General features: G+C 37.0%; 1 protein-coding gene and 1 pseudogene across 1 annotated transcript in view; both read left to right on the top strand.

Moving 5' to 3' along the window:
* The first annotated feature begins 1,948 nt into the window (after nucleotides 1–1,948).
* Nucleotides 1,949–26,617, top strand: part of SAMTOR (S-adenosylmethionine sensor upstream of mTORC1) — an 89,612-nt gene continuing 64,943 nt past the window's right edge. The window contains exons 1-2 of the mRNA XM_019925185.3: nucleotides 1,949–2,197; nucleotides 19,583–19,724. Of these exons, the coding sequence (XP_019780744.1) occupies nucleotides 2,038–2,197; nucleotides 19,583–19,724 (302 nt within the window). The 5' untranslated portion in view covers nucleotides 1,949–2,037. The remainder of the gene's footprint in view (nucleotides 2,198–19,582; nucleotides 19,725–26,617) is intronic.
* On the top strand, nucleotides 3,272–10,836 carry LOC117313608 (cytochrome b-c1 complex subunit Rieske, mitochondrial pseudogene; annotated as a pseudogene).

Below are 26,617 nucleotides of genomic sequence, written 5' to 3'. Positions count from 1 at the left end.
TTCAATGCTGGGTTTCCAGGTGACTTTTACTTTTTTCCCACCAGCTTTATTGAGATGTAATTGACACATAATATTGTGTAAGTTTAAGGCATCCAATTGACTTGAAACTTTTATAAACTGCAAAATGATTACCACCGTAGTATTAGCTACCACCTCCATCCCATCACAGTTACCACTTCTTCTTGTGATGGAAACATTTAAGATCTACTCTTAGCACTTTTACTTTCTTTACTACTTTCTGTATTTTCCAGGTGTCCTTCAGTGTAATTTTTACTTTTTAAAAGGACTTTAAAATTCATGTGCTAGTAGTCGCATGGAGGGAAAAAAATTTTTTAACTACAATTCAGTATAAATGAAATTTAATGCTCTCTTTACTATGATTATAACTTCCAAATATTTGCACCTCTTTCTGCCTCCGATAAATATTAAAATACGTAAGAGCCAAACGAAGTATGTCTTTTCAAGCTCCCTTTTTTCCCAAATGAAATCCCCCCAAATAAGACCCCCATATTCTCATGAAGCATATCCTCATTTTATTAGGCATGTCCATGTAATTTCTCCTCATAATTACAATTAGTTCTTACGAAGTTTATCTGTGTTTCATCTGCTTCTTCTCTGTGCTGGTAGGGACATAATCTTCCATCTTAAATTTCACCAGTATCTGCTTTCACTTCTTCCCTCTTGCTTCTCCTATGTTCTTGAGAGTGTATGCTACGTTCTTCAGGGTCTTCTTTATTCAGAAGGTGCCATACAAAACGGTTACATAACGCAGGCTTCATTCATATTTATAAAATTACTGATCAGATAGTTACTGCAACAATTTCCAAACAACATCATTTAACCGACAACTGCAGTGCGGTGGGTGGAGTGCGGGGGCTACAACCTAACACAATTCATTAAGGGCTGTCAGCTGGTTGACAATCTCACACTCCAGCAGTCTCTCTCTGTCTCTCTCTCTGTCTCTTTCTCTGTCTCTCTCTCTCTCTCTCTCTCTCTCTCTCTCGCAGCGTTCCACCTTTCTGGGGCAGAAGTCAGTAACCATATTCTCCATGAGCTTCCCATGAGAAGATGTAAGGGGAGGGAGGTAGAACTAACCTACCAAATAAAAGGCAGGAGGTCACCCAACCCAACTTAAAAAGCGCTCAGAGCTCTGACGCAAATTAGACCAACGCAGGCTTTCTCTGATACCCGGGCCACCACGAAACTTCTTGAAGTCATCTGTTGTGGATTCCCCATCTTTCCTTTCCCCTCTTCCATCTTATATTGTTTTTATTGCCCCTCTCCTCTCCCCAAGTTCTGTGCTTTTCGCCCAGCACTTGCACTACAGGCATTAACCATTGTTGGCCCGTGAATTAAGCCAGTACTTGGCAGCCATACCTCTCTTGCGCCCACCAAAGCATCCATGCCTGGGTTCCTTAAAGTCTAAAATTCTAGTGCTGCCAAGTCACCTCTAAAGCGCTTCTCAGGGCTACACAGCTAAAGGGAACCTACAACCGACAAGGTGCAGCGGGGGCTCAGGTAGAGGACCCTGGCTGCAACACACCAGAATATAACTCGCAAAAGGGGGACTAGCTAGAAGACGAAAGAACGCTAAGCGGTAGAAAGATGCCCAACCTAAGCAAGCTCAGACGCGCAAGCGCGTGGCTCACGGCGCGTCTCCGTGGCCTCACCACAGCGCCTGCGCACAGGATCCCCGGAGCGGCGGGGAGAGGAGAGGAGCAGTCGGGCCTGGCGCTCCCACCGCCTCGGCAACTCCAGCCTGCTAACTCCGCCTCCTTCAGCTGCTCGCCTTCCCAAACAAGCGGGTGCGTCCCTGGCGCTCTCCGTCCATTGGCCGTTGGCCTTTTCCGTTTCCGCCCAGCCCTCCAGAGTCCACCAATCAGCTTGTGCGTTTGGGTAAGTGGCCACCTCCTAGGCCGTCGCTCCAGGTTCTCTGTCTCCTCCTGCTGCTGCCTCCGCTGCTGCCTCCTCCTTCCCCACCTCCTCCGTCAGGCGGGCGGCTGCGGGGGCCCGAGGGGCGGCGGCGGCGGCAGCGATATGGAGCCGGGGGCCGGCGGCCGAAGCGCTGCTCGCGGGCACGGGGCCAGGCCCCCGAGCATTCCGCCGCCCAGGGAGCAGGAGCGGAAGCTGGAGCAGGAGAAGCTCTCCGGGGTGGTAAAGAGCGTCCACCGGCGGCTCCGCAAGAAGTACCGGGAAGGTAAACAGCGAGCTGAGCGGGGGGAAGGGGAGGCCTCGTCGCCCCCAGCCCCTTGTCAACCGCTCCCCTCCCCCCAAGGGGCCACCATTACAACCTGAAGGAGCTGCACGTCAGCCCCTGCTAGGGCCGCTCTCTCAGGTCCGGACGCCCCCTTCTCGGTCGAGTACTCGGTCGGCGTCAGGCGTGCTCCTCCCGCCCCCTTTTCTTCGAGGGCCCTTCAGGAGAGTTCCAGGCCTGTGGAGGAGCCGAGTGCCCACCTCCCCCATCCCCTGTCCCCAGCCGGGGTGCTGAGATTGTTGTCACCACACACACAAGCACGTAAATCCTCTCACAGGAGGCGGAGGTCGCTCGCTGCGAGAGACATGAAGCTAAAACACGAAGGCAGGTAGAATCCATTCGAGAAAGACGAACTGAAAGAAGCCCGAGTTACCCTTCGCTGCCTCGCGCCTGATGAGCCTGTTTGATTTGCTGCCCCGTCAGACCCCCTTCCTAGTACCTAATTCCTGCGGCTTTAGCCTGGGCCGGAGCTTCCTCGCATTGGCTTCCAGGGCTGCGAAGTCAGCAGGCCTTAGAGCTGACTAGACTTCACCTTGTTAAAAGGGGGAGGGGTTCCATCCTTGCTCCCCCCCCCCATTCTTCAAATGCTGCATCTTAGGGTTTATTTAGGCGGGAGAGGAAGAGATCTGGGGCAGGTTCTCAAAATACTGTTTAGATTTGACTAATCCGTAACTACCAAGCCGCCTAAGGATACAGACCCTGGTGAAGCCGGCCGTCGCTGGGAACCCCTCTTATGGAAGGTCTTGAGCAAAGGAAGAAGCCATAGTAGCTTTTGCTTGGGCCTGAGGAAGGTTTATAGTTGGGATCTACAGTTATCCTTGGTATTTTAAAATATAGGCTTTTTTACAGAGCTATTTTATAAGAAACTAACAGTGAAAATTCTCAGTTTTTTCATGCGCTCAGGAGACATTTCTTCTAAAGATCAAAACGAGGGATAACTTTCTTCTGTCTTTAGCTTAATTGCAAACAAAAGTCGGCAGTCTTATACTTAGTTAAGTTAGGATTAGAAGCAAAATTATGACAGTGAAGGAACAGATAGGTAAGATCATGTTACTTTCGAGTTACAAACACTTTTCAATTACTCTGGAAGATAAAAACTAAGTGTCTTTTGTTCTCTTGAGTGTAGGTGATGTGTTTCATTTTTCAAACTTTAAGAGTTTTTTCCCCTTGGCAACTCAAGCCTCAGTTTTTTAATAGCTGCTTAAATAGTCCTCCTCAAAGCTAGCCTATAGTTATTGTTTAATAGGTAGCAATAGAAAGAGACTTATCGGGCATACTGAGATGTTAAAATTTGTTTTTTAAAAGAATGCTTTAAACCCCAACCCACAATTTATTCAATAAAATGAGTAGTTACCATAGCAATCGTTGCATCATTCTTGATATTCAGAGTGCACTTACATAATGGCATTCAGTGTAGGTTCTTGTGTTGTTTGGAGAAATGAGCAAATAAAACGGACACACTTTAATTTATCATGCTATTTTGCATAAACTTAAGCAAGTACATCTTTTTAAAGAAAAATGGGTAGCATATAATTCAGTTTCCATTTTTACCTTTTTATAATTATTAATTATTAACTTATTCATAAATGAATATATTCCACTTAATATACTACTAATGTGTCATCATGCGTTCAAGAGCTGTTTATATTTTCTTAGTTCTCACATGTTGAAACATGTCTTTAAGCCTGAATATTAACCAAGGGAACACTTGTTTATAATGAGAATTAGTATTTGGAAGTTACGAGAGCTAGAACAGATACATGTAGTACATAAGTGAATGATCTAGTGTGCTTTAGGGCAGGTAAAGTCCTGGCAGTTTGTAAACATGAATGAGACTGTTCTTTAGGCGTTTTAATGCCCTGAATTCCACCAGTGATCTAGACTTCTCTAGGCTTTACTCTAATGATATACAAAGCCCCATCAGTGAATTAGCAAAGTAAAAGATCCTAAAGAGTCTGCCCTTTCTACCTTTATTTCTGACCTGTAGGTCAAATCTTAGTTGTGATTTGACAAAAATCCATGAAAAGGCCATCTGTGAAAAAGTCTGATTATGCACATAATAATACCAAAGAAGTAATTTTTAGTGCTTTCCTTTGAGGTCTTACTATCATTATCATATCATTTGCAAAGTCATCTCTGGTTATAAAATAATAATATAAATGGTGCTTAGGTTCTAGGTCAGGTTACAAAGGCCTGTTTGATCAGTAACATGCCTGCACTGTAACACCAATAACTATGGAAACTTTACTCCTTTTATAACAATATTCCTATCAGAAAATGCAGTGAAAATTCCAGCTTAGAATCTTGGAATGTTAAACTAGAAGGAACTTTAGCATTTATCAGTGATTCCCAAACATGGATAAACAATAGACTTATATGGGTGCCTTTTAGAAAATTACTCCATTCCACCTCAGATGTACAGTTTCAGAATCCCTATCAGTGGTGCTTGGAAATTGGTCAGCCAGATTTTGGACTGGTAATCTAAACTACTTCCTTTTTACACATGAGTGAGCTGAATCCTAAAAATAGTAAAATAACTTGCTTGAAGTTTGGATAGTTTATCATTAGCACAGAACGTATTTTATGGGAATAATGTGTTTTTCTTTCCAATTCAAAGCCTAATGGTGTCTCCAAATGTTGGAGTGGTAGGGAAAATGGGAAGCAGGACGTAGCCCTAGAATTTGTGTTGGGTAAGAGGATGTAAACTGACGGGGATGGGGCAATCCATGGGATAGGTATGGTTCGCTGAGTTAGGGCTATGTGAGATGTGGGTTTCTTAAGGAGTTTTGGCAAAGAAGGAAATAAGTTGGGGTAGAATAAAGAAGGAGGCAAAACATTCACTGGATAGTAAAGACAGGAGTGAGACCTGGATAATGAGTGTAGGGTTGGATAATATAGTTTTCCCTTTCCTTATCTCTGGTAGTGGAATTGAACATGAAGCAGGAATAAGATTGAAAATAAGATTTTTCTGATGTGGTAGAAAAAGGTTTTTCTCCATCCTTCCCAGTCCATTTGTCCAAACTGATGCTTGTTGTGGCAGTGAGCAGGCTTGGGGTAGGGGGTAGTGGATAGGATTGTAAAGACTAGCAGGTAAGTTTAATGTACTCTTTTACCACTTTTCCCCTCTCTGCTCCATTTTACTGCCTGTCCTGTGTCACCACTTAGAGATCCTTTCTCTATTTGTATAAGAGTAAAGTGAGAACTGGAGATAAACGTCAGTGTTCCAGGCAGTGCTGATATCTGAAGTAGTTACCAAAAGGAAATGGTAGGGAAATGTTTAGCAATGGTGATGAGAAGGGGTGTTTCTGGTGTCAGCCATTTATAGATAAGGGACAGTCTTTTAGACTGAGTTTATATAAATGGAAATATGCTTGCAGATGTAGGTGTTTTCTTTCTTTGCTATACAGAATTTTCAAAATAATGGCCTTGATATAAGCCAAAAATATTTAAAAATATATCATAGGATTGGAGACAGCTTTTAAATAAGAAACAGCTAGTTTTTCTTTCCAAACAGGGAGTTTGGAACAGGGAGTCATTGTTTAATCAAATCTGCCTGATAAGTACATATCCAATTGAGAACTGAAGTAGAGCCGTGTGTATTTTCAGTTGACTTTGTATGATTTTTTCCATAATCCTAGTCACATAATCTTATTCCTGTAATGATTGTTATTATGTTTGGCATCTCTTTTTAAATTGAAAGTATCTGTGTAAAAACTACAAGAAAATGTAAAGGCTACAGCTGTTAGGAATAAAAGTATGATCCCCATTCCTTAGTTTTGATTTTTTAACTTATCTTGTGAATGTCTTTACTTTAGCAATTTTCATCAACTTAATTAAGTCTCTGAATTTACTTATTCTGTATGCCAAAACAGGTTAAACAAGTTTGTCACATATACCCGTGTAGGTTATCAATCAGACAAAAATAAAAATGCACGTTACCCTGTTAACAGTGATATTCTCAAAGTCATGGTTTAATGGGAGATCTTTATTATACTTTTCTACATTAAAAAAAATCAATCTTATTAGTAGCAATGATAATATTATAAAAGTGGTTAGAGTACGTAAGACAGATTACTGATACTGAAACAGAAAAGGAGAACACAGAGTAGGTTGGTTCTGTAGACTAAGTCTGGAAAACATTGTTACAAAGGTTAACAGCTGTGAGCAGCATTTTAAGAGTCAACTACTAAATAGCCTAGTTTAGATGTTTACTTCTTATTGATTATTGAAATTATTCTTCCTTGTTTGAGACAAAGGGTGAGCTAGAATAGCAGTTTAGGATAAGCTGAAAAATACATTTGTGATTGAGTTTTCTTTAGCATACATCTAAAATGAGAATTGTAGGGGGGAAGGAAAAAAACATTTGAATTAGAAATAATTTTAAACTAAAACCAAAAGGTCTAAAAATGAAAGAATAAATGTATCGTCAGAGTTTTTCCTGAAACAAAGTTTTGAAATTGTTTTTAAAATTAGGATAACAGACTATGTGGGTTTTTTTTTTTTGCGGTACGCGGGCCTCTCACTGTTGTGGCCTCTCCCGTTGCGGAGCACAGGCTCCGGACGCGCAGGCTCAGCGGCCATGGCTCACGGGCCCAGCCGCGCCGCGGCATGTGGGATCTTCCCGGACCGGGGCACGAAGCCGTGTCCCCTGCATCCGCAGGCGGACTCTCAACCACTGTGCCACCAGGGAAGCCCAGACTATGTGTTTTTAACTGAAATTTTCTAATTTTTTTTTCCTTTGGTGGCTTTCAAAACTGTTTCAAAATACTGACCAACTCGATGACCCCAAGGCACTTTTCACAGGTTCTCCTTGTTTTACTTTTTTTTTTCTTGCGGTACGCGAGCCTCTCACTGTTGTGGCCTCTCCCACTGCGGAGCACAGGCTTTGGACGCGCAGGCCCAGCGGCCATGGCTCACGGACTCAGCCGCTCCGCAGCTGGGGCACGAACCCGCGTCCCCTGCATCGGCAGGCGGACTCTCAACCACTGCGCCACCAGGGAAGCCCTTTTTTACTTTTTTATCAAGTGAAGTTTTACTCTTTTTTCTTTACATGGTCTTTTCTGATTCTGATATAGAATCTGAAAATGCTGGGTTTTTTGGTAGAATCTTTGCTCAATCAACAAAATAAGGTGAAAAGTGTCCACAGAAATGCTTGTTAACTTGGCCCTAGGAGAGTTTGAACTGCCATTCTAGCAGGGGGAACAAAAATGAAAAGAGTTTAATAATTAGTAACACTAAAAGATAAAGGGAACATTGATAAACAGCTCAGTGAGGTACACATAGTATATTAACTATTTGATTTCTAGTCATCTTTGTATCTTTTTAGGAATTTTTTGTATTTAAAAAGGTACGGTAAAACTAAAAAGTATTGGTATAGATCCTTTGATTGTTTTGTGGGAAAAAATATAACAACAAATGCAGTGGATATTAGCCTTGATTCCACATCAGTATCATCTCTGGAACTTTGTGGAACACAGGCATCTGTATTATTTAAAAGCTCCATAGATTATACAGTGGACAAAAGGGTTGAGGAACACCTAGCTAAAGTACTCTAGATTGGAGTAGGAAGGAATCTAGAAGAAAGCAGATCAGCTAGGAGACTCTTACACTAATCTATTTTTTAAAGGTGAATAATGGCATAAATAACAGTAGTGATCATGAAAATAGAGAAAGGTAAGTCAAATAGTCAAACATAAGTCGAAGTCAAAGTGAGCAGTTTTAATGAAGGTAAAGGGGAAAAGAGTCATTGATGATGCCAAGATTTCTTGCCTGGAAAAATATAAATAGCCATTTCCATCCAGTTTGGAAATGTCTGTGTTGAGGTGGGAGCAGGGAGAAAGGAGTAGACAGGCAGGTTGGCTTGTCATAGGGATAGTGGTAATGATTTAGTTTGGAATGTATCCCTTGGAAGTGAAGGATTGGAAGCTCTCTCTTGAAGTTGTAGCTTTGAGGGCAGATGAATGACCCTATGGAGTGATGGTAATGTATAACTGAGGACAGATCCTTGGAAGATACCAGTAGTGTCCAGTTTTACGTAAGTACTGCCCATTCTACCGTATGCTCCCATGGCACAATTGCCTTGCTTTTATCATAGTTATCACTTATCAGTTCACTTGTCTTTCTCACTGAATTTAGTTACTTGAGTAGGACTCTGCCTTTTATCTTTGTATCCCTAGTGCCTAGCACCTTGCCTTGTAGATTTAAGGCACACACACACAAAAGAAAGAAGCTGATATACATATTTCCTTATAGTTTGAGTCTAATCTTTTTGTATTCATAACTTTAAAATTTTAACTTTGGATACAAATTTTTTGTAATGAATTTATTGTCATATCTTTTAAAGTGAGTATATTAGATTAATTTAACCTTTTGAAAATGGTCCAAATTATCATTATTAGTATCATTCCATTTTTTTATTAAAAAACTGTAAATAGTGGCAAATATAGATTAAAAAAATTTTTGTTCTCAGAAAATGAGAACTAATAAGGATATAGTGTGTGGTATAATTTGTCTCTGTGTGTGTTGGTATAAGAAGGTGATAATTTTGTGTATGTGTATATATATTATATCCTCTAATTTCACACACAAAATTTTGCAACCCCAATATCAATTGCCTAAATTTTGGAGGTGAAATTTGTACTTGTTGTAAAATCCAAACATCTGAGAACCACTGATCTAAACTGTACTAATTTATTGTGCTTTAAGTGTAGGTATATTGATGCTCATTGCAAGGGTTATTTTAGAACCCCATGCCTTTAGAGGGACATCTGAGTATCCCCTATTCTCATTTATACAGAAATTGCTCTACTTATATAGAAATTCCTATTCCCATTTATATAAAAATTTAAGTCCCAGAAGTTTCTCCATAAGTCCTTTGCTTACACTAAACAAGAGATCTGTGTGGTGGTACACATTTCGGTAAAGTTGTTTCACAGGGGAATAACAGATACTGATGCCATTATTCTAACTTCTTGATTTTTTCCATCTCTTGTACAGGATGTGTTCAAAGTTTTACATTTCAATTAACTTTTTTATCATAAATATGTTTATAGTAAGAGAGTGCTCCATGCACAGAAGATGCACCATGGGCCAAACTGTGTTTATAAATGTGAACTTTAATCTATGCAGTGTTTTGTTTTTTAATTAAATTTTTGACTCTTCAGTTTGCCCCAGGTCTCAATTGCTCTGTGTATTATTTCACCAGACTTTTGAGTTTACAGTCTTGCCATAGACCCATGGCTTTAAGCCATGGCTGCACAGTGGATTCATTTGGGGAGCAGTGAAATAAATGACCAGTTCCCACCTCAGACCAATTAAATGAAACTTCTAGGGGATTCCAGTGTGCAGCCAGAGTTGAAATCACTGCCAGAAATCTAACAAATAATGCAGTTGCAGAGAGAAAATAACTGCGTTTGACTGACAAAAGACCATTTGTTTGTGGCTAGTAGAGTCAGTGTACTTTGCTTTAGTGCAAAGCTTTGTTCATATCCATGAAAGTTTATAAATTAAAAACTCATAGGCGCCCGTCCTGTCGGCCACGTCCCGCGGCGTGGCGGGCGCGCTGCGGCCCCTGGTGCAGGCCGCGGTGCCCGCCACTTCGGAGTCGCCAATACTGGATGTGAAGTGGTCCTTTCTGTGCCGGGAGTCGCTGAGTGGCCAGGCCGCGGCCCGGCCTTTGGTCGCTTCCGTGGGCCTCAGTGCAGGCACCAGTGGGTTTTAGAGAAGTTGCCCAAGCCAGTTCTTTGGACCTTGAGTCCCTGCTTCTGTTCGTTATTCCCATACGGACATCAAAGTGCCTGACTTCTCTGACTATCGTCGTGCTGAAGTGTTAGATAGTACAAAGTCTTCAAAAGAGAGCAGTGAGGCTAGAAGAGGTTTCTCCTATTTGATAACTGCAACAACTACTGTGGGTGTTGCGTATGCTGCCAAGAATGTCATCTCTCAGTTTGTTTCCAGCATGAGTGCTTCTGCTGATGTGTTGGCCATGTCGAAAATCGAAATCAAGTTATCCGATATTCCAGAGGGCAAGAACATGGCTTTCAAATGGAGAGGCAAACCCCTGTTTGTGCGCCATAGAACCAAGAAGGAAATTGACCAGGAATCTGCAGTTGAAGTGTCCCAGTTGAGGGACCCACAGCATGATTTAGAACGAGTAAAGAAACCTGAATGGGTTATCTTGATAGGTGTTTGCACTCATCTTGGTTGTGTACCCATTGCAAATGCAGGAGATTTTGGTGGTTATTACTGCCCTTGCCATGGGTCACACTATGATGAATCTGGCAGGATCAGGAAGGGGCCTGCACCTCTCAACCTAGAAGTTCCCTCATATGAGTTCACCAGTGATGATGTAGTAGTTGTTGGCTAGAGACCAGGACTCAAGTTATAGGCTTCTTTCAGTCTTCGTGTCACCTCAGAAGAGTTATTTGCAAACAAACCTTCTGTACTTCGAATTAGTTGGTTTGAAATAGTTAAGAATTGCTAATGATGTGTTTGCAAACATGTGAAGTAAATTGAATTTAATGTTGAATACTTTCAAGCATTCACCTAATAAAGCCACTGTTAAACATTGTTATGCTCAAAGACTTCAAAGGTGCAGTGTTTTTGATAGTTGATTCTAATTAAAAATTACAGACCGGTGTACAAGATATTTGTGAAATCTATAATTGACTTTCTTGTTTATTTACCTTCTTTGTGTCAGGGACAGAGATTCTAGAGAGCTCATGGTTAGGATGAGGTAGAATTAGCTGGTTGTCTCCAAGACCTGGGAGATGTTTTCTGGCATTGGCAGAAACAATAGTATCCAAGTTTCCTTTATTTTGCACACCTGGCTATGTGTGGGATACCCCTCTACTCCCCCCTGTATGACGGGCCAAGAAATTTTATTCATCATTTATGGGAGTAACTTAGAATTCTTCAGTTTTAAGAGGCAGTGGCATAGGATATTATCTGAGGGAAGCTTTCCAAAAGGGGAGTGCTCCTCTGTTATTTCCTTCATCTGGTGTGGGTATTCATGTCTCCCAAAGCTCCTGCATCCATCCTATCAAGAGGAAGAAAGGGGGTAGTGCATCTGAAATTTAATACTATCTTTGTGTGAAAATGATCCTGCTGGTTTTGTTTCTTTGATGATGACATTTTGAGGTGTTTCTTCCAGTTGGATTTGCAGTCACCACTTTTCACTGTGAAGTGAGGGTGGGCGTAGGGAGACATACCAGAATTAACACCCTCTTCTTTCTGCCTCGTGCCTCCAGTTACACAGGTGAAACAAGACCAAGGTCTGATATTCTCCCTGGAAACTGGGAGTGGGCTTTACCCTTTGCTGAGAATCACAGCCATCTTGATATATTTGTCTTGTCTTTTCCATTTGGAGGTGCGTTAGTAAAGTACTTCCCTGGGTCCACCTTGTGATCACATGTGCATTTGTAAAATAGCAAATGAGATTCAGTGATTAGGTCTTCCATAAGGGAACTGGCCTTCCAGGGTTCTAGTCCTTAAAATCAGTAGCTAAGTGTATCAAAAAAGAAAAATCTCAGAGTTTCCAGGCTTATGAGCAGATACTAATCTTTGGTTCATTTTCACCATTCTAGAAAGACAATTAGCAGGTATGATAAACGGGGCACTTAATATTTTGTTCTAGGTCTCCATATAATGACATTTAGGTTCAAGTATTTAGGTATAAATATGAGACAAAAAAATGCCAAACATTGGTAACTTACTACCTTTTGACATGTTCTCTTTTAAATGGAGGGCTTTCTGATCTTTTGTGCATATGTAGATTACCATGGAAATGTTTGTATTGTTTAAAAGTAGAGAAATTGTATCATTATGTCTGAGCAATATATTTTGTAGTATTTGGTGTTAATATTTGGATCATCTCACACGAAGTTTTTTTCCCCCTGATTTTATCATGAGGCCAAGAGAAGTCGGTATATATTTGTTGGATATTTTGCTTGTTTATCGTTGTGGTGAAGATTCTGTTTTTCTAATATTCATGGAAAATCATCCTACACTTTTTTCTCTACTCATGCTACTTTTTAATGGTACCAATTGCCCACAACGTATTGTTTAATACTACACCAATACATCTAGTAAAAGCTGCCGAATTTAAAAAAAAAAAAAAAAACTCATAAAGAGAGGCAAGGTGGTATAGCGGTTATGAGCATGGACTTAGGCACTTGACTGCCAGGTTTGATGTGTACCCTTGAGAAAGTTACTTAATCTCTCTATACTTCAATTTCCTTATCTGTAAAGTAAAATATCTGCCTCAATGGGTTGGTATTAGAATTAAATGAATTAATATTTGTAAAGTACTTAAAACAGTATCTGGCACATAGGAAGCATTACTTGTGTTAAATACATAATTTTAAAAATTAAAGGTGTATCTGTAGCTACCACCTGGATGCATTAAGGGCATTGAAGATTGAATGGTTTCTGGAATTTGTATCTAGACTATTCTATAGTGTCTTTCTTCTTCAGTACTAGGATTGCTGTAGTGTTTTTTCTTTTCTTTTTTTTCTTGACCCATTTGCTTTTTGTATTTCTAACTTTTTATGTGAAAGGTCCAACCTTTTTAGCACATTAGAATACTGAGTTTTTCCCCTTATCAGAGAAATGACTAGTCGCAACACGTTAGGTGTAAGATGCAGGTTTTCAGGTGGTTCGTTTGTTTGATTCTCAGGAGCTGCTTCAACACCAAACATCTTGGATGTTTTTGTCCCACCTCTATGTGTGTCACTATATCAGATGCTCAAGAATACTGAGAAAGCTGGTCTGTGTGTGGTTTAACTATGTTTGTGAGACAATCTTGTCCTGATCACTTTGTTTTAATGTCTTGGAATGGCTGCTGAACTTGTTTCCACTTGGTCATGAGTTTCTCTGCTTACTTCATATTAGAGAAAATGACCTTTAAATGTTCTTTGAACCTGAATTTGGTAATCTGGTCATCTATTTGGTAATATACCTAAGTAAAAGTGAAACTTTTCTGAATTTCTAAAAGTTTAAGACTTGTTTGTGATACTCAAGGTAACTCCTTGTTTTTGTTTTCAGAGTATTTGATGACCCTCAAATTTAATGAAATACAGTTTTTATTTTGTAACTTTTGCTGTGTTCACAGCACGTCATATTTTAAAATGAAATTTATTGAGGTACAATTTATATACAATAAACTACACACAGTTAAAGTATATAATTCACTGGGTTTGACAGATGTATACACCCTATATTCTTTTAGCACAATCAAGACACAGAACATTTCTGTTGCCCCCCAAATTTCCTCGTGCTCCTTTGCAGTCATTCTCTCACTCTACTCTTGGTCCCACTGATCTCTTGTCCCTGTAGATTTGTTTTCATATTTTAGAATTTTATATACATGGAATCATGTGATAGCTTCTCCATTGCATTGTACGCCACTTAAGGACCACAATAGTGCAATGTTAATCTTTGGTATTGTGACTCACAAGGCTAAACTGACAAGAATGACATGCTATTCTTATCTTAAATTGGCCTCAGATTTACACTTGCTAAATGTCTTACCTTCTGTGCTTTATATTCTGTCTTTTTATACTGAGAATTAGAATAGAGTTATTGAAAAAATAATATTATTTCTAATGTACTTCTAAACATCAAATGGTCCCAGCATGAAAAAATGCATGAACCTTAGCACCTCTTATTCATTTTATTCATTTATAAGTAATTTTTTATCTATGTAATGTGTTACCAATAATTTCTTCTTAACCTTATAGATTTTCCAAAAAGACCCATGTACTATAATCGAAGAATTTAATAGATGTGATTGTGTTCCCACTTGCAAGTTTGGTTGTTTTTTTTTTTTTTTGACAATAATGTGAAGTGAAAAAAAATGATAAGTTAGCTTAAAACAGTGGAGAGATTCTCCAGAAAATTGACTTTGAACCTATTGGTTTCCTAAACGTCTTGTAACTAATATTTTGAGAACACTGTTTGAAGTATTCAAATTTTACTGCTTATTCATCACTATTATCTATTGACAGTTATGAACTGTAATTTGAATTTTACTCTAGCAACTATTTAATTTGTAATTTTTGGTGTTTCTTATAATTTTTTTTTGTTTGTTTGCCGTACGCGGGCCTCCCACTGTTGTGGCCTCTCCCGTTGCGGAGCACAGGCTCCAGACGCACAGGCTCAGCGGCCATGGCTCACAGGCCCAGCTGCTCCGCGGCATGTGGGATCCTCCCAGACCGGGGCACGAACCCGTGTTCCCTGCATCGGCAGGTGGACTCTCAACCACTGCGCCACCAGAGAAGCCCTTCTTATAATTTTTGAGCACGGTGAAAATTTAAATATTTTCTCCCCCATTAATGGGGTACCATGATTAACTTCTATAGCTTATATAAGTTATAAATCAAAAATAGTCTTTGCCTTTCAATTTATACTTTCTAATGGGAAAAATCACACCTGGTTTTAATAGAAGACTCTTTATATAAACAAGTGACAGAGTACTATAAGGTTGGCAACTGCATATGGGGGGAATTGTAAGATGATCAAATGGGAGGCAGGTAAATCCTCTTGAAGAACATGGGAATTCAGTTATGTTTTGAAGGCATGAGAGAGGTTAATTCAAAAAGGAAGAATAGTATCCATTCTAAAGAGTATCCATTCTAAAGAGACAGTTTAGAGATTCCATTGGTTCACCTGAGTTTGGACCTGTAATACAGCTGTTCTTGAGCAACAATAAATAACTCCTTAACTTATTATACTTGGTTCTTACAAAGACACCTGCAGTCAAAGTAATAATATCTTAAACTAATCACAAAATGCTTAAAAATGGAACTTTTTTTTTTAACAGCTCTATGACATATTTATTTTATAACTGGAAGTTTGTACCTTTTGACCCCCTTCACCTATTTTGCCCACTCCCCTACCCTCTGCCTTTGGCAACTACCAGTCTGTTCTCTGTATCTATGAGCTTGCTTGGTTTTTTTTTTCCTTCTTAGATTCCATAGAACTTTGTCTTTTTAATCAACTAATGAATGTGCTATTTTTTCCTAGTTATTGTCTTTTCATAGGAAGTAACTTATATTTATTCTTTAGTTGTTGCATATGTTTGTGAAGGTGAGTTTAGTCAATAATTATGGTATTATTCCTGACAGTAGGACCAAGCTTCAGAATAATTTGGTTCATCCGATTTCCATACTGAATTTGGTTTGGCAGCTTTAAGTTGGCATCACTTGTGTTTTGAATTATTAATTAATTTTTTAATTAGTGTTTTTAAAAATTTAAATGTAAAGAGAATATAATGAATAGAAGTCATGTTAATGTGAACTTCATTCTAGAATTTTATGAGAATCAGGTGACTTTATCTTTAAGACCTGGCAGAGCTTTAAGTTGATCTTAAAATGATGTATTTGAACAAATGAATACTGATTCCTTCTCTAGATTTATTATTTTAGTCTGACTATAAAATGTTTATTAACTATTAATTTCAAGTTAGGCTGCAGGACATATATATATTTAATTGTGCTTTCTAAATATAATTTTTTAATTGCCCAGACTTCTCTGTGTTAGGGCAAATTCGAATGTATGCATTAATTAGAGATTTTCCTCTCCTTCTCTCCATTTCCTTCTCTTCACTTCGCCCCTCCCCCCTTTTCTCTCTCTCTGTCTCTCTTTTTAACTAAGATACATTCATATTTTTATAGGATGCCTGTAAGAAATAAGTAAGGAAATAGATTATTAATCACAATGATTTTGAGTCATCACAAATACCAATATATAAAAATCATTATAAAGCTAATTATTAATTCATTGAGACCTCTGATTGATTGCATTTTAATACTTAAGCATTTCTTGTTCTGTTGAGTAGATCTTTGATGCAGACCTCAGGAAGTTCTTAGTTCTTAATTTACCTTTCGATAATGAATAAGTATTTCCTTTTAAATAAGACAGTCTTTTAAATATTGGTTGACCTAATAACTAAAAGATAACAACAACCAAAAAATCCTCAGAATTGAGTTTTAACATATTTTTTTGCATATGCAGTTTGACCAAGTTAGCAGCAGAGTTTTGAATTTGTATACTGGGCACTGGTGAACTTTAACTTTTTTTGACTTCTGGAACCCAAATCATAAATTATTTTGAAAATACAGTGATTAAAAGGTAAATAGCACTATTTTGAATACTGTAAAAGCAAATAATGGGCTATTATGAAAAAATACTGAATTTTCCCATTCTGTTTTCAATAAATTTATTTATTTTAAAAATAACCTTTCAAGGGTATTCTGGAAAGTGGAATTTCTGAAGGCTAACTATATTTTTTGTTCAACTTTGTAACCACCAGACATATAACATAGTGTATACCTAGTAGTTGGGGTTTGATACTTTTTGTTGAATAAATACATGATTTAAAAGTTCTGGGTCCAGAATGGCTTACATGGACCATAGTGAATATGTCAGGTACATATCTCTATTAGAGCAGATACCACATTTTAATACATCTTCTCCCCTTCCTTTGATGCCAGTGCTTGCTCGTTAGCTTTATTATTCTCTATAGTGTTTGACCTAGAGTATTTTCCCAGCAAATCTGTTGAAGGAATGAGAAGTATGTACAATTGCATTAGTTTCAATTATATATTAAGTGTACTGACTTTATTAATCACGTTAATCTCAGTATCAGCATATTTAGAGAGTCTGGAGACTCTTAAATGTTAGTGAAAACATTAAATAGAAGTTTACAATCAGTTTGATAGGCTTACAGACAAAATGTGAATCCTTCCTCAAAACTTTAGTAGAGCAGATAGTAAGCCTTAAAACTACGTAAAAAATTGAAGTATTTAAAGAGAATTTTGAGTGTGAGAAACTAGAGGTCATCTAAAAAGCTGAAGGGCAATAGGTTTCCACATATATATAAACTCGTCTTTGTATCTCATAACTAGTAGAATAATTCTAGGGTAAATTGAGTTTCACAGTATACGATGTTATAGTAAGGACTCTGAGAATTTATAGTAGATGCCTTTGGCGGCTCACAGCATACCATTGGTCCTTGGGTGTGGTGGACAAACACTGTGAGCTCAGAGGCACTTGACCCCGACGGAGTCCCATTTTAAATGTGTGTTGCTTTCTTTTCTATTTTTCACCTTTTTCCAACACTGATGGAGCCCACTGAGGGAATCCCCTTTTTCAGTGCCTAAGTGTAGACTTAGAGGTACAGGTTGTTAACAACCCTCAGTTAATGGGGGATAGTAACTGATAGATAAATGCTCCAGCCTCCCATCCTTTAGGTATACAATTCCAGAGGCTTTCTGTATGCTTCTGTGCTGCCCACAGCAGCAGCCTCAGTAATGCACCCTTGTATTAGCATTTTCTCCTCCCTTAACTTGTTCTCCCCACTCCCTCACTCCTGTTTCATAGGGTTCCCTCCTAAATAGACTACTTGAACCCAGGTCCTTGTCTTAAGTTGTACCTTCTGTAGAATCTAAACTAAGAAGTCTTAAAAAAAGGAAATCTGTTTAAGTATGTTAAACATAGCTTTTCCCGAACGTATTTGATCTTAAAACTTTTGTTTGAATGACTTCTATTACCAGAAAATGTAGTAAATTTATGTATTTATTTATAATATGTACATTACATAAGACAGTGAAACTTACATATTCAAACAAAGGGCCTTTTAGAGTTGACGATATCCATCTCAAAAAAAGATAAAGCACCTTTAAAATAATACTGTACCTTAATGAATCATTTGACATCAAGTCTGATGAGTAAAGTCAGGAATAGTCTTATGAACATCATAGGTTTATTAAGGTATCATTAATCAAAGTATTTGTTTCAAAGACTTTACTTCCTGTAGTCCTACTTAGATACTTGATAAATAACTACATCTGAAAGATGTTACTAAAACTGAGGGGTTTTTCTTTGAGAATGTAGAAAAAGTTGTTTGCCTGCTTGTTTTCAGTGGACAGTTATTGCCAACCTGCTGTATAACAAATTGAGAGCCCTGTCACTACACAAATATTAGTGATTAATGAAAATATTATTGTATAAGAACATAACCATGAAAAAAGAGAAAGCTTTTCATTCTTTTGGGGTTTAAAGTCAATATTCAGACCAAGGCTGAGACTGATACATATTCATCTTAACTAAGCAATGTGAGTGTGAGGGCATATTTGTACCCTTATTGCTCTTTCTGGTATTGGTCAAACTAGAAGGCTAATAGTTTGGTTTTCAGCTCAGTATGTGCTGGGCTAAGTGCTTAAAATAACCAGTAAAGTTTTTCAAATTTTGAATAGATAAGTGTTGTTAAATTTGAACTATTATAATTCCTTTTCTGTTAAAAAAAAAACCAACTCTTAAATACTGGAATCTAATTGTCTCACCTGGGGAAAGAACTTGAATATAATTATCATCCCCAAATTTGGTTGTTGTATTTATGTTTTTAAGTTTATTCTGTCGCTAAACAATTGCCTATATTTGAACATGTGGCAAGAGAACCTAGATTATGTCTAAGAACATTGATTGAAGCCAACTTGATAATTTTTTTTACTCTTTTACCTTTACAATTATGTAAATGTTATTTATTTGATTGTGGCATATTCATACCTTTCTTTATCAGAACTCACATTGATTTTTCAAATTAAATATGATGACTGATCTAATTAAAAAAGAAAAAAGGTAGTAGCTGGAAGTAATGCTGTGGCCAGATAATGTAGTCAGCTTATAATTTTTATTCATCTTATAAAGACTCAAAACTTTGGAGAGTTTTCCAAGGTAATTTCTCTAGCAACGTTTTTGCACTAGGATTATAATTTTTTAAGTGTAGTATGCCTACAGCAAGTCCAAGTGTATCAATACACAACCATTTAATTTGCATGCTAATTTACATTGCCATCTCACTTATCAACCCCTTTTAATATAGAAAACTGATAAATTTGTAGAGATCCAAGAAAATAACAGACAAGAAGAAGGATTAAGTGGCTTCTCTGTTGCTGCAAGGTCGTATTGCCCAATGGTAGCAGGACAATTAATGTTTGAATGCCCAGCCATACTTGTCCCCTACCAGGATGTTTTTGGTTTATAAATTGATAACTTGTGTATGTCTACTTGTATTTATTAGTTTTATTCAGCTTCACAAATCCATCTGTTTAAAATGGTAAAATTTATTTGGTTATCAAATCATCATGGTTAAAATGATGGATCCAATTTGCATAAAGGAACTTCGAAAATTATGAAGTTTAAACTTCATAGAATTTTACTTCATGAGTTTGCTTTTATTCGTCTTTAAATAATTGTAGATTATGCTGAAGCTTTTAGGAGCCTGATGTATTTTAAGTCAACTTAATTTAATTTTTTCCTTGTTTTTAGTGGGAGATTTTGATAAGATCTGGCGAGAACATTGTGAGGATGAGGAAACACTTTGTGAATATGCTGTTGCAATGAAAAATTTGGCAGATAATCATTGGGCAAAAACTTGTGAGGGCGAAGGTCGTATTGAATGGTGTTGTAGGTGAGTGTTTTTATGAACTAACAGTTTTGGTTTCTAATGTATTATTTAAATTCTTAAGTCTAAGTAATGCCGTATATGATTCATTGTACCAAAATAGAAATGTTTTAAAACAGATGATGTCTTTTAAATAGCTTCTTCCCATTGCCTCACTTTCTCTATGTTTATTTCATTCACCATTTTTTAATCAAAATGTTTTTCTTTGATATAACTTAAATTTCTTTGTTTCAACTTTTTAAGTGTATAACTTTAAATACATTTGTTTAATTAAGCATTGGTACATTTAAAATATGAGATTTAGCACTTGACTCATCATTAATAAGTTATAGTATAGAAAGTTCTTTAGATAATTATATTTGGATTCAAGTAAAAATGAATACTTTCCATTCTTTAAAGCTGAAAACATCTTAAAAGTTTCCAAATCCTGAATTTTTATATGTGATTCAGGGTATTCCAGCACTTATATTGACTTTGGATAATGTTTATTTTCTCATAGCAGAGCTTCTAATTTTAAAAACATCAGAAAATGGAATACTGCTGATCATTTCTCTCAAGTGGTAAAATAATAAGAATGAATTTGTATATTGACTGAATTTAAAAATCAATTCCCAGAAAACAAAACATTATCTTTCTGCTTGGACAATAAGTTTATGGTAACTTTAGGTTTATATTTCATTTCAATTATCTTTTATTCAAAGTTTCTGTTTTGATTTCATTTAAAAGTTATATAATAGTGCCTATTTCATTTATTCAATAAATAATCCAGAGAAAAATATGTATTTTACTTCGTTCTTTTATTTATTCATTTAATAAATAACTTTAAGTGATTGTCTTCTGTGTACCAGTCACATCATAGGCACTGTGAGTATAGCACTCAACCAAACAGATAAAATCCTTGCTCTCATTGAACTTACATGCTAGTGAGGGTTAGAAGCAAGAAACAATACATAAGTTAAATATACACTAGGTCAGATAATGGTAAGTGCTGTGAGAAAAATAAAGCAAGGAGAAATAAAACAATTTTAAAGAGGGTAGACAGAGAAGGCCTCACTAAAGTGATGTGTAAAAGACATGAAGGAAGTAAGAGAGCAAGCCTTAACAAGTCCAGAGGCCTTGAGACAGGAGCTTGCTGGCATGTTTCAGAAACAGCAAGGAGACCTGTTTGGCTAGAACAGAATGAGAAGGGGAGAGTGATAGAAAATAAGATAACAAACAGCTAGATTTTGTAGGATCTTGTGGACCATTGTGAAGACATTGGCCTTTATTCTGCATGAGATGCGAAGTCATTAAATGTTTTAAGAAGAAAAAGTTACAGGATCTTACTAATCTTTTGAAATGTGTCAAGGATTTTTAAGAACTAATTGTAGTGTTAAGATAGATTATAGAAAAGGCAAGGATGTTAGTAAGGAAACCAGTTAGGAAGCTGCTACAGTAATCAAGGCACAAAGTTATAGTGAAACAGTTTTCTTGGAGAAGGAGAGAGTGAATGGACAGACAGTGTGGTAGGATTAATGCTCAAATGAGTATAATGACTTAAGAGAGGAGCAGGGGAGATGGTGATGTATACATGGTGGTGATTATGATGATATGTAAGAAGTGAGCTGAAAATGTGAGGTAGGTGAGGAACAGTGAAAAGATTGGTATTATCAATGGATTGTGGAGCCAAAGAATTGTGGAGTTGAGGAACTAAAGGAAGGAGCCAGAATAATAAGAAATGAGATGCTTGGGATTAAAATGTTTGGGTTTTTTTTTTTCTTTTTCTAGAGAAAAAATGGTTATAAATGTGACTGTTCTACGGAGTATACATTTCTCCTTCAAGCTAAGAAACGCAAATTGAGGCATACTACTGAGCCAAATATTTCCCTTGTGACACAAAGTAATAATGTAATCCAATCAGGAAGTCAGTACCATCGCTATTTAAGACCAACATTCTTTGCTCTTAGCAGCACTGCTTTTAAATTAGTATTCCAATACATCAGGCAAGCTCTCAGACTTTATTTCAAATACCACTTTGATATGTGGTATTCTCATAGGAGCATTTGCTTGTACCTTCCACTTGAATAATGAATATGCCTCACACTTCGCTCTTCTTTCTTATTCCTCAGATTTGTGTTTTTATCAGTAGTTTTTGTATCTACATGTGTTCTGAAAGAGGTTATTTTTAGGTCAAACTGCTGAAAAAGAACATTAATAAGAATTTAGGTCAAACTGCTGAAAAATAACAGTGGCAAAATATGGTAAAAAGATGTTACTATGGAAAGTAATCCCAAGAGAAGTTTTATAGTGTCTTTACTTTAAACTTAAAACTAGGTTGGGGAAAAAAGGCTTCAAAGCAATATTGAATTTTGAAATGAGTTATCTGTATTTCTAACTTGGGTTATATGTATTTCCTTTCCCTGTTGACAATTCTAAGAGAGCAGTGTCACTCTGAAAAGCTAAAATCAGCTTTAAAAGGGGTTTGACAAAAGTTTACTTCCAGTAGTTATACTTAAAACTTTAGAGGAATTCGATATGTGAAATAAGTCTTACTGACATTACCTTGCTGAGATTTTGTTGACTGTTTAGCTTGAAGAATTATACATAAGATTTCCTTCTAAAAATTAGTAAAATTTTATTTGTAATATGAAGTATTTAAATTAGAAACAAAACACAATATAAAGTTATAGTTGTATGTTTAATAAAAGAATTTACCTTTTCTAACTCTCCACACAGAGGAAGGAACATATAAACACACCATTTCCTGAACCATTTGAAAGTAAATTGCAGATGACATGACATTTCATCTCCATCTCCTACATAACCACAATACTATAAACACATTAAGACAATTAACAGTAATTTCCTAAAATATCTAGTTCATAAAATTCAGATTTTTGTTATTGTTCCCATAACATGCTTTATAATTTTTTTCCCCTAAATCAAGGCTTGTGCTTTGGTGGTTAAATTTTTTAGGTTATTGTTTTTGTTTTCCCTAACATTGCATTGTTTTTAGAGAAATGTCAGTTGATTTGTAAAATATACCACATTCTGTATTTTGTGATTGTTGGTTTGAGGTGATTAGTAGCATTGTTCAAATATTCTGTATATCCTTACTGATTTTTCTTTTTGGCCTTCTATCAGTTACCAAAAGAGATGTTTCCAAGATATCATTTTACTTAATTTTTCTATAATAATTTGGCTCTTCTTTAAAGATTTCATTTTCTATTGAAGTTCTCCATATTTTCATCTATTCAGTTAATATTTTTCTCTATTAAAAAATTTATAATAGTTATTTAAGTCCTTGTCAGCTTATTCCAACATAAAATTAATCTGTGGTTCTGTTTCTTTTGGCTGTTTTTTTCTTTTGGTTATGGATCATTTTTTTCTGCTTCCTTGTATGTCTGGTAATTTTAAAAGTACACTGGGTTGGCCAAAAAAGTTTGTTCGGGTTTTTTCGTAACCGCTTACAGAAAAACCCGAACGAACTTTTTGGCCAACCCATATATACTGGCATTATGTTTAGAAGAGACTGGGGTAAATATTATTTTCCCAGAGAGGGCATGGTTTTTTCTCTGATAGGCAGCTGGGATAAGAGATTGAACACTTTGATCTTATCAGGAGTTAGGCTGGGTTGAAGCTTGATTACCACTTTAGATAGTTTCAATTCACATCTGGCTTCAAATGCCTTGAGAGTGAGTCTTGTTCTGTGTATATTACAGGTACCAACCTGTAGCAGGACTCTGGGACCTAAGCCCATGGAAGAGTGCAGAGAATTTTTTTGCTTTTTTAGTCCCACTCCAAGTCTCCAGTGCTCCCCCCTCCCCTATCTTTTTCTTACTTGAAAAAAGACCTATGGGGGAAGGCAGGAGAATGGCGAGAACAATCTCTGCATTTGGGTTTCTTAAAGTTTCCAGTGTGTCACTCCATTCTAAGCAGCCATTGAAAGCTCTGCTGCTTTTCCTTTAATCGAACAAAATTCCTCTACCTTGGAAGGCTTGATCCTTCACCACTCATGCTCCTTTTCAGCAAATGCACAAAGTGCCTGTGGTCCCTTCCATTAGACCTCTTTGCGTACTCAGTTCTCTTGATTTCTTTTTAATACATTATTTTTAGATTGTGTAGGTTTTTTTCTTTTTTCCTAGTTATAGCACAACCAGGGGTCTATTGTGATTATCTGTATCCTAATCCAAAACTAGCTTTGTGTCTTTGTTTTGGATTTATTTGATTGTTTTATCATGGTGCCATTTAACTACTTCCTCAGTCTCCTTTATTTCTTGTAAACTGAACATTGAGTCTAAAGTGTTGATTCAGGTCCCAGATTTTTGCCAAAATATTTATTAGGTGAAACTGCATACTTCACGTTGCATCACGTTAGCAAGTTCTTATTGTCAGGTTATTCCACTGTTAGAGACGATAAATTTTGCCATTTGGTTAAGGTGGTAACTACTAGATCCTTCCATTGTAAACTTATGTTTTCCTTTTGTAATTAGCAAGTCATACGTAGAGTGACATTTTTGGCTTGTGAATCAATCTTGTCTCCCAACAATCTTTCAACTAACAGTTTTACTCCATTTATTAAATAAATTTGGGGTGGTAAAATGATTTTTTTAGTTGTATCATTCCTTGCATTTATTAGCGGTCATTCTTCTGTAAATAAAAACTTTCCCTTATGAACAGGGAATGATTACATGTTTTCTGGAAAGGCTAGGTAAAAGTAAACATATACATGTAATTCTTTCTGTTTAATTAGCAATTTTCAGAGTAAGGAGTTGGTGTAATGGTCAATTCCAATTGTGACAAGTGAGTTGTGGTTTTGTTGTTGTTGTTTGGTTGGTTGGTTTGGTTTTGGTGGGTTTTGTCTGTTTGTTTTTGGAATATCACTGCAGGCTCCTGGATTCACTTTTTCCATCAGTCTTTGATTTGTGTTTGAGTGTGTGTTTGTGTTCAAATTAATCTGTATTTAGCCAGTGGGAGCCTCTTCAAAGCTGGCTTCTTGGTTCTGACAGCACCTTTGAGCACTTCTTGCTATCTACTACAAGATAAGCTTTACCTTCCCAGTCAAGACCTACAATCAAGGAGCCTTAGTTTCTTGTAGTGAGAAATAGAAATTAAGATCTGGGCACTAGATATGCTTCTGCGGTGTCCTTTCTTCTAGACTTTTTCACTGAACAGAAATATTATATAGTCTTAAATTCATAATTGGTATTTGCTATTCAAATGTAACATTACAGGTTTTTTGCCTAACTTCTCTGTTTTATATTTCTATATTATCTCTTCTGTTACTCTGAAGGACTTAGTTTGGAATAACATCAACATATTTGCTTTGTTCTATAGTTCACATAAAATGGTTTCAAAATTACAGTACCAATTCTACTTCTAACAATAAACTGAGTGAAGTTTAAGATTTCTTTGCAGTTCTTTCGTCTTTAGAACATATCTCACTAAGGGTCAGAATACTGTGTGTAAAAGTTACATGAAACAATTCTTTTGTGTATGGTTATGTTACCAATTTACTATGCAGTTAGTTTCACTTTGTTTTATGGGCTTTTTTCTTATTTTCTTTTAATCTGGGGGAATATAAGGCATTTACATGGTTCAAAAGTCAAAACTTTACAAAAAGGTATACTCAGAATAGGCTCCCTTCCATTTTCTTCATTTGTTTCTTGTTTCTCCTTTTTGAAGAAATAAGCAAATTCATACAATGTATATACATGTATCCACCCTGTCTTATCTCTTCAAGTGGTACATGTTTTATACTCTCTTTTGTACATTTCATTTTTACTTAATATTATGTCATGGAGTTCATTCTATTTGATATTGTATTAATCAGGGTTCTCCAGAGAATTGGCTCATGTGTTTGTAAAGGCTGACAAGTCCCAAGATCTGCAGGATGAGTTGACACGCCAGAGACCCAGGAGTTCCAAACCAGTGGTATAATTCCTATCCTGAGGCCAGCAGGCTCGAGACCCAGGAAGAGCTGCTGTTTCAGTTTGAGTCCAAGGCAGGAAAAATTCAGTGTTCCAGTTGAAAGGCAGTCAGGCAAGAAGAATCTCTCGTACTCTGAGGAGTGTCAGCTTTTTTGTTTTATGCAGACCTTCAAGTGATGGGATACAGCCTACCCTCATTAAGAAGGACAATCTGCTTTACTCAGTCTACCCATTTAAATGTTAGTCTCATCCAGAAATATCCTGACAGAAATACCCAGAACATTTGACCAGATATTTAGGCACCCCGTAGCCCAGTCAAGTTGACACATAAATTGACCACCACAAGTATATAGATGTTTTCCTCATTTTGTTAAGTTACATACAAGCTTTTTCTGTTACAAATAGTGCTGTAACGAATAACGTTGTGCATATTCATTTTGTATTTTTGGCATTGTATCTTTGTAGACGTGGAATTGCAGAGTAAAAGAGTAAATGCATATGTGATTTTGTTGGATATTGCCACATCACCCTCCATAGAGGTTATATCATTTAATTCCACCAGCAAAAATGACAATACCTGTTTCTCCAAAATCTTACCAACAGAGTATGTTGCCTACCTGTTGAATTTTTGCCAGTCTGATAGATGGGAATTGATATCTCTATGTGATTTTAATTTACGTGTCTCTTATGAATGATGTTGAGTACGTTTTCATATACTTAGGAAATATTTGCCTTTTCTTTCTGTGAATTATATGTTTGTGTTTTTGATGCTTTTTTTCCTAACGGTTTTTGGTCCCTTTTTTCTTGATTTTTTTTTAGAGCTCTGTATATAATTTAGAGATATGTGCCCTTTTTCTTTGAGTTTGTATCTTTTGCCATGCAGGTTTTTGTTTTGCCATGCAGAAGGTTTTTGTTTTCACATAATCAGATATATCTGTCTCTTCTTTTATTGCTTCAAGATTCCAGTTGTCTTAGAAAAGCTTTTCTGAT

Source organism: Tursiops truncatus, chromosome 9 (genome assembly GCF_011762595.2).
Source record: "Tursiops truncatus isolate mTurTru1 chromosome 9, mTurTru1.mat.Y, whole genome shotgun sequence".
Lineage (NCBI taxonomy): Eukaryota > Metazoa > Chordata > Mammalia > Artiodactyla > Delphinidae > Tursiops > Tursiops truncatus.
This window is presented reverse-complemented; position numbering and strand designations above follow the sequence as displayed.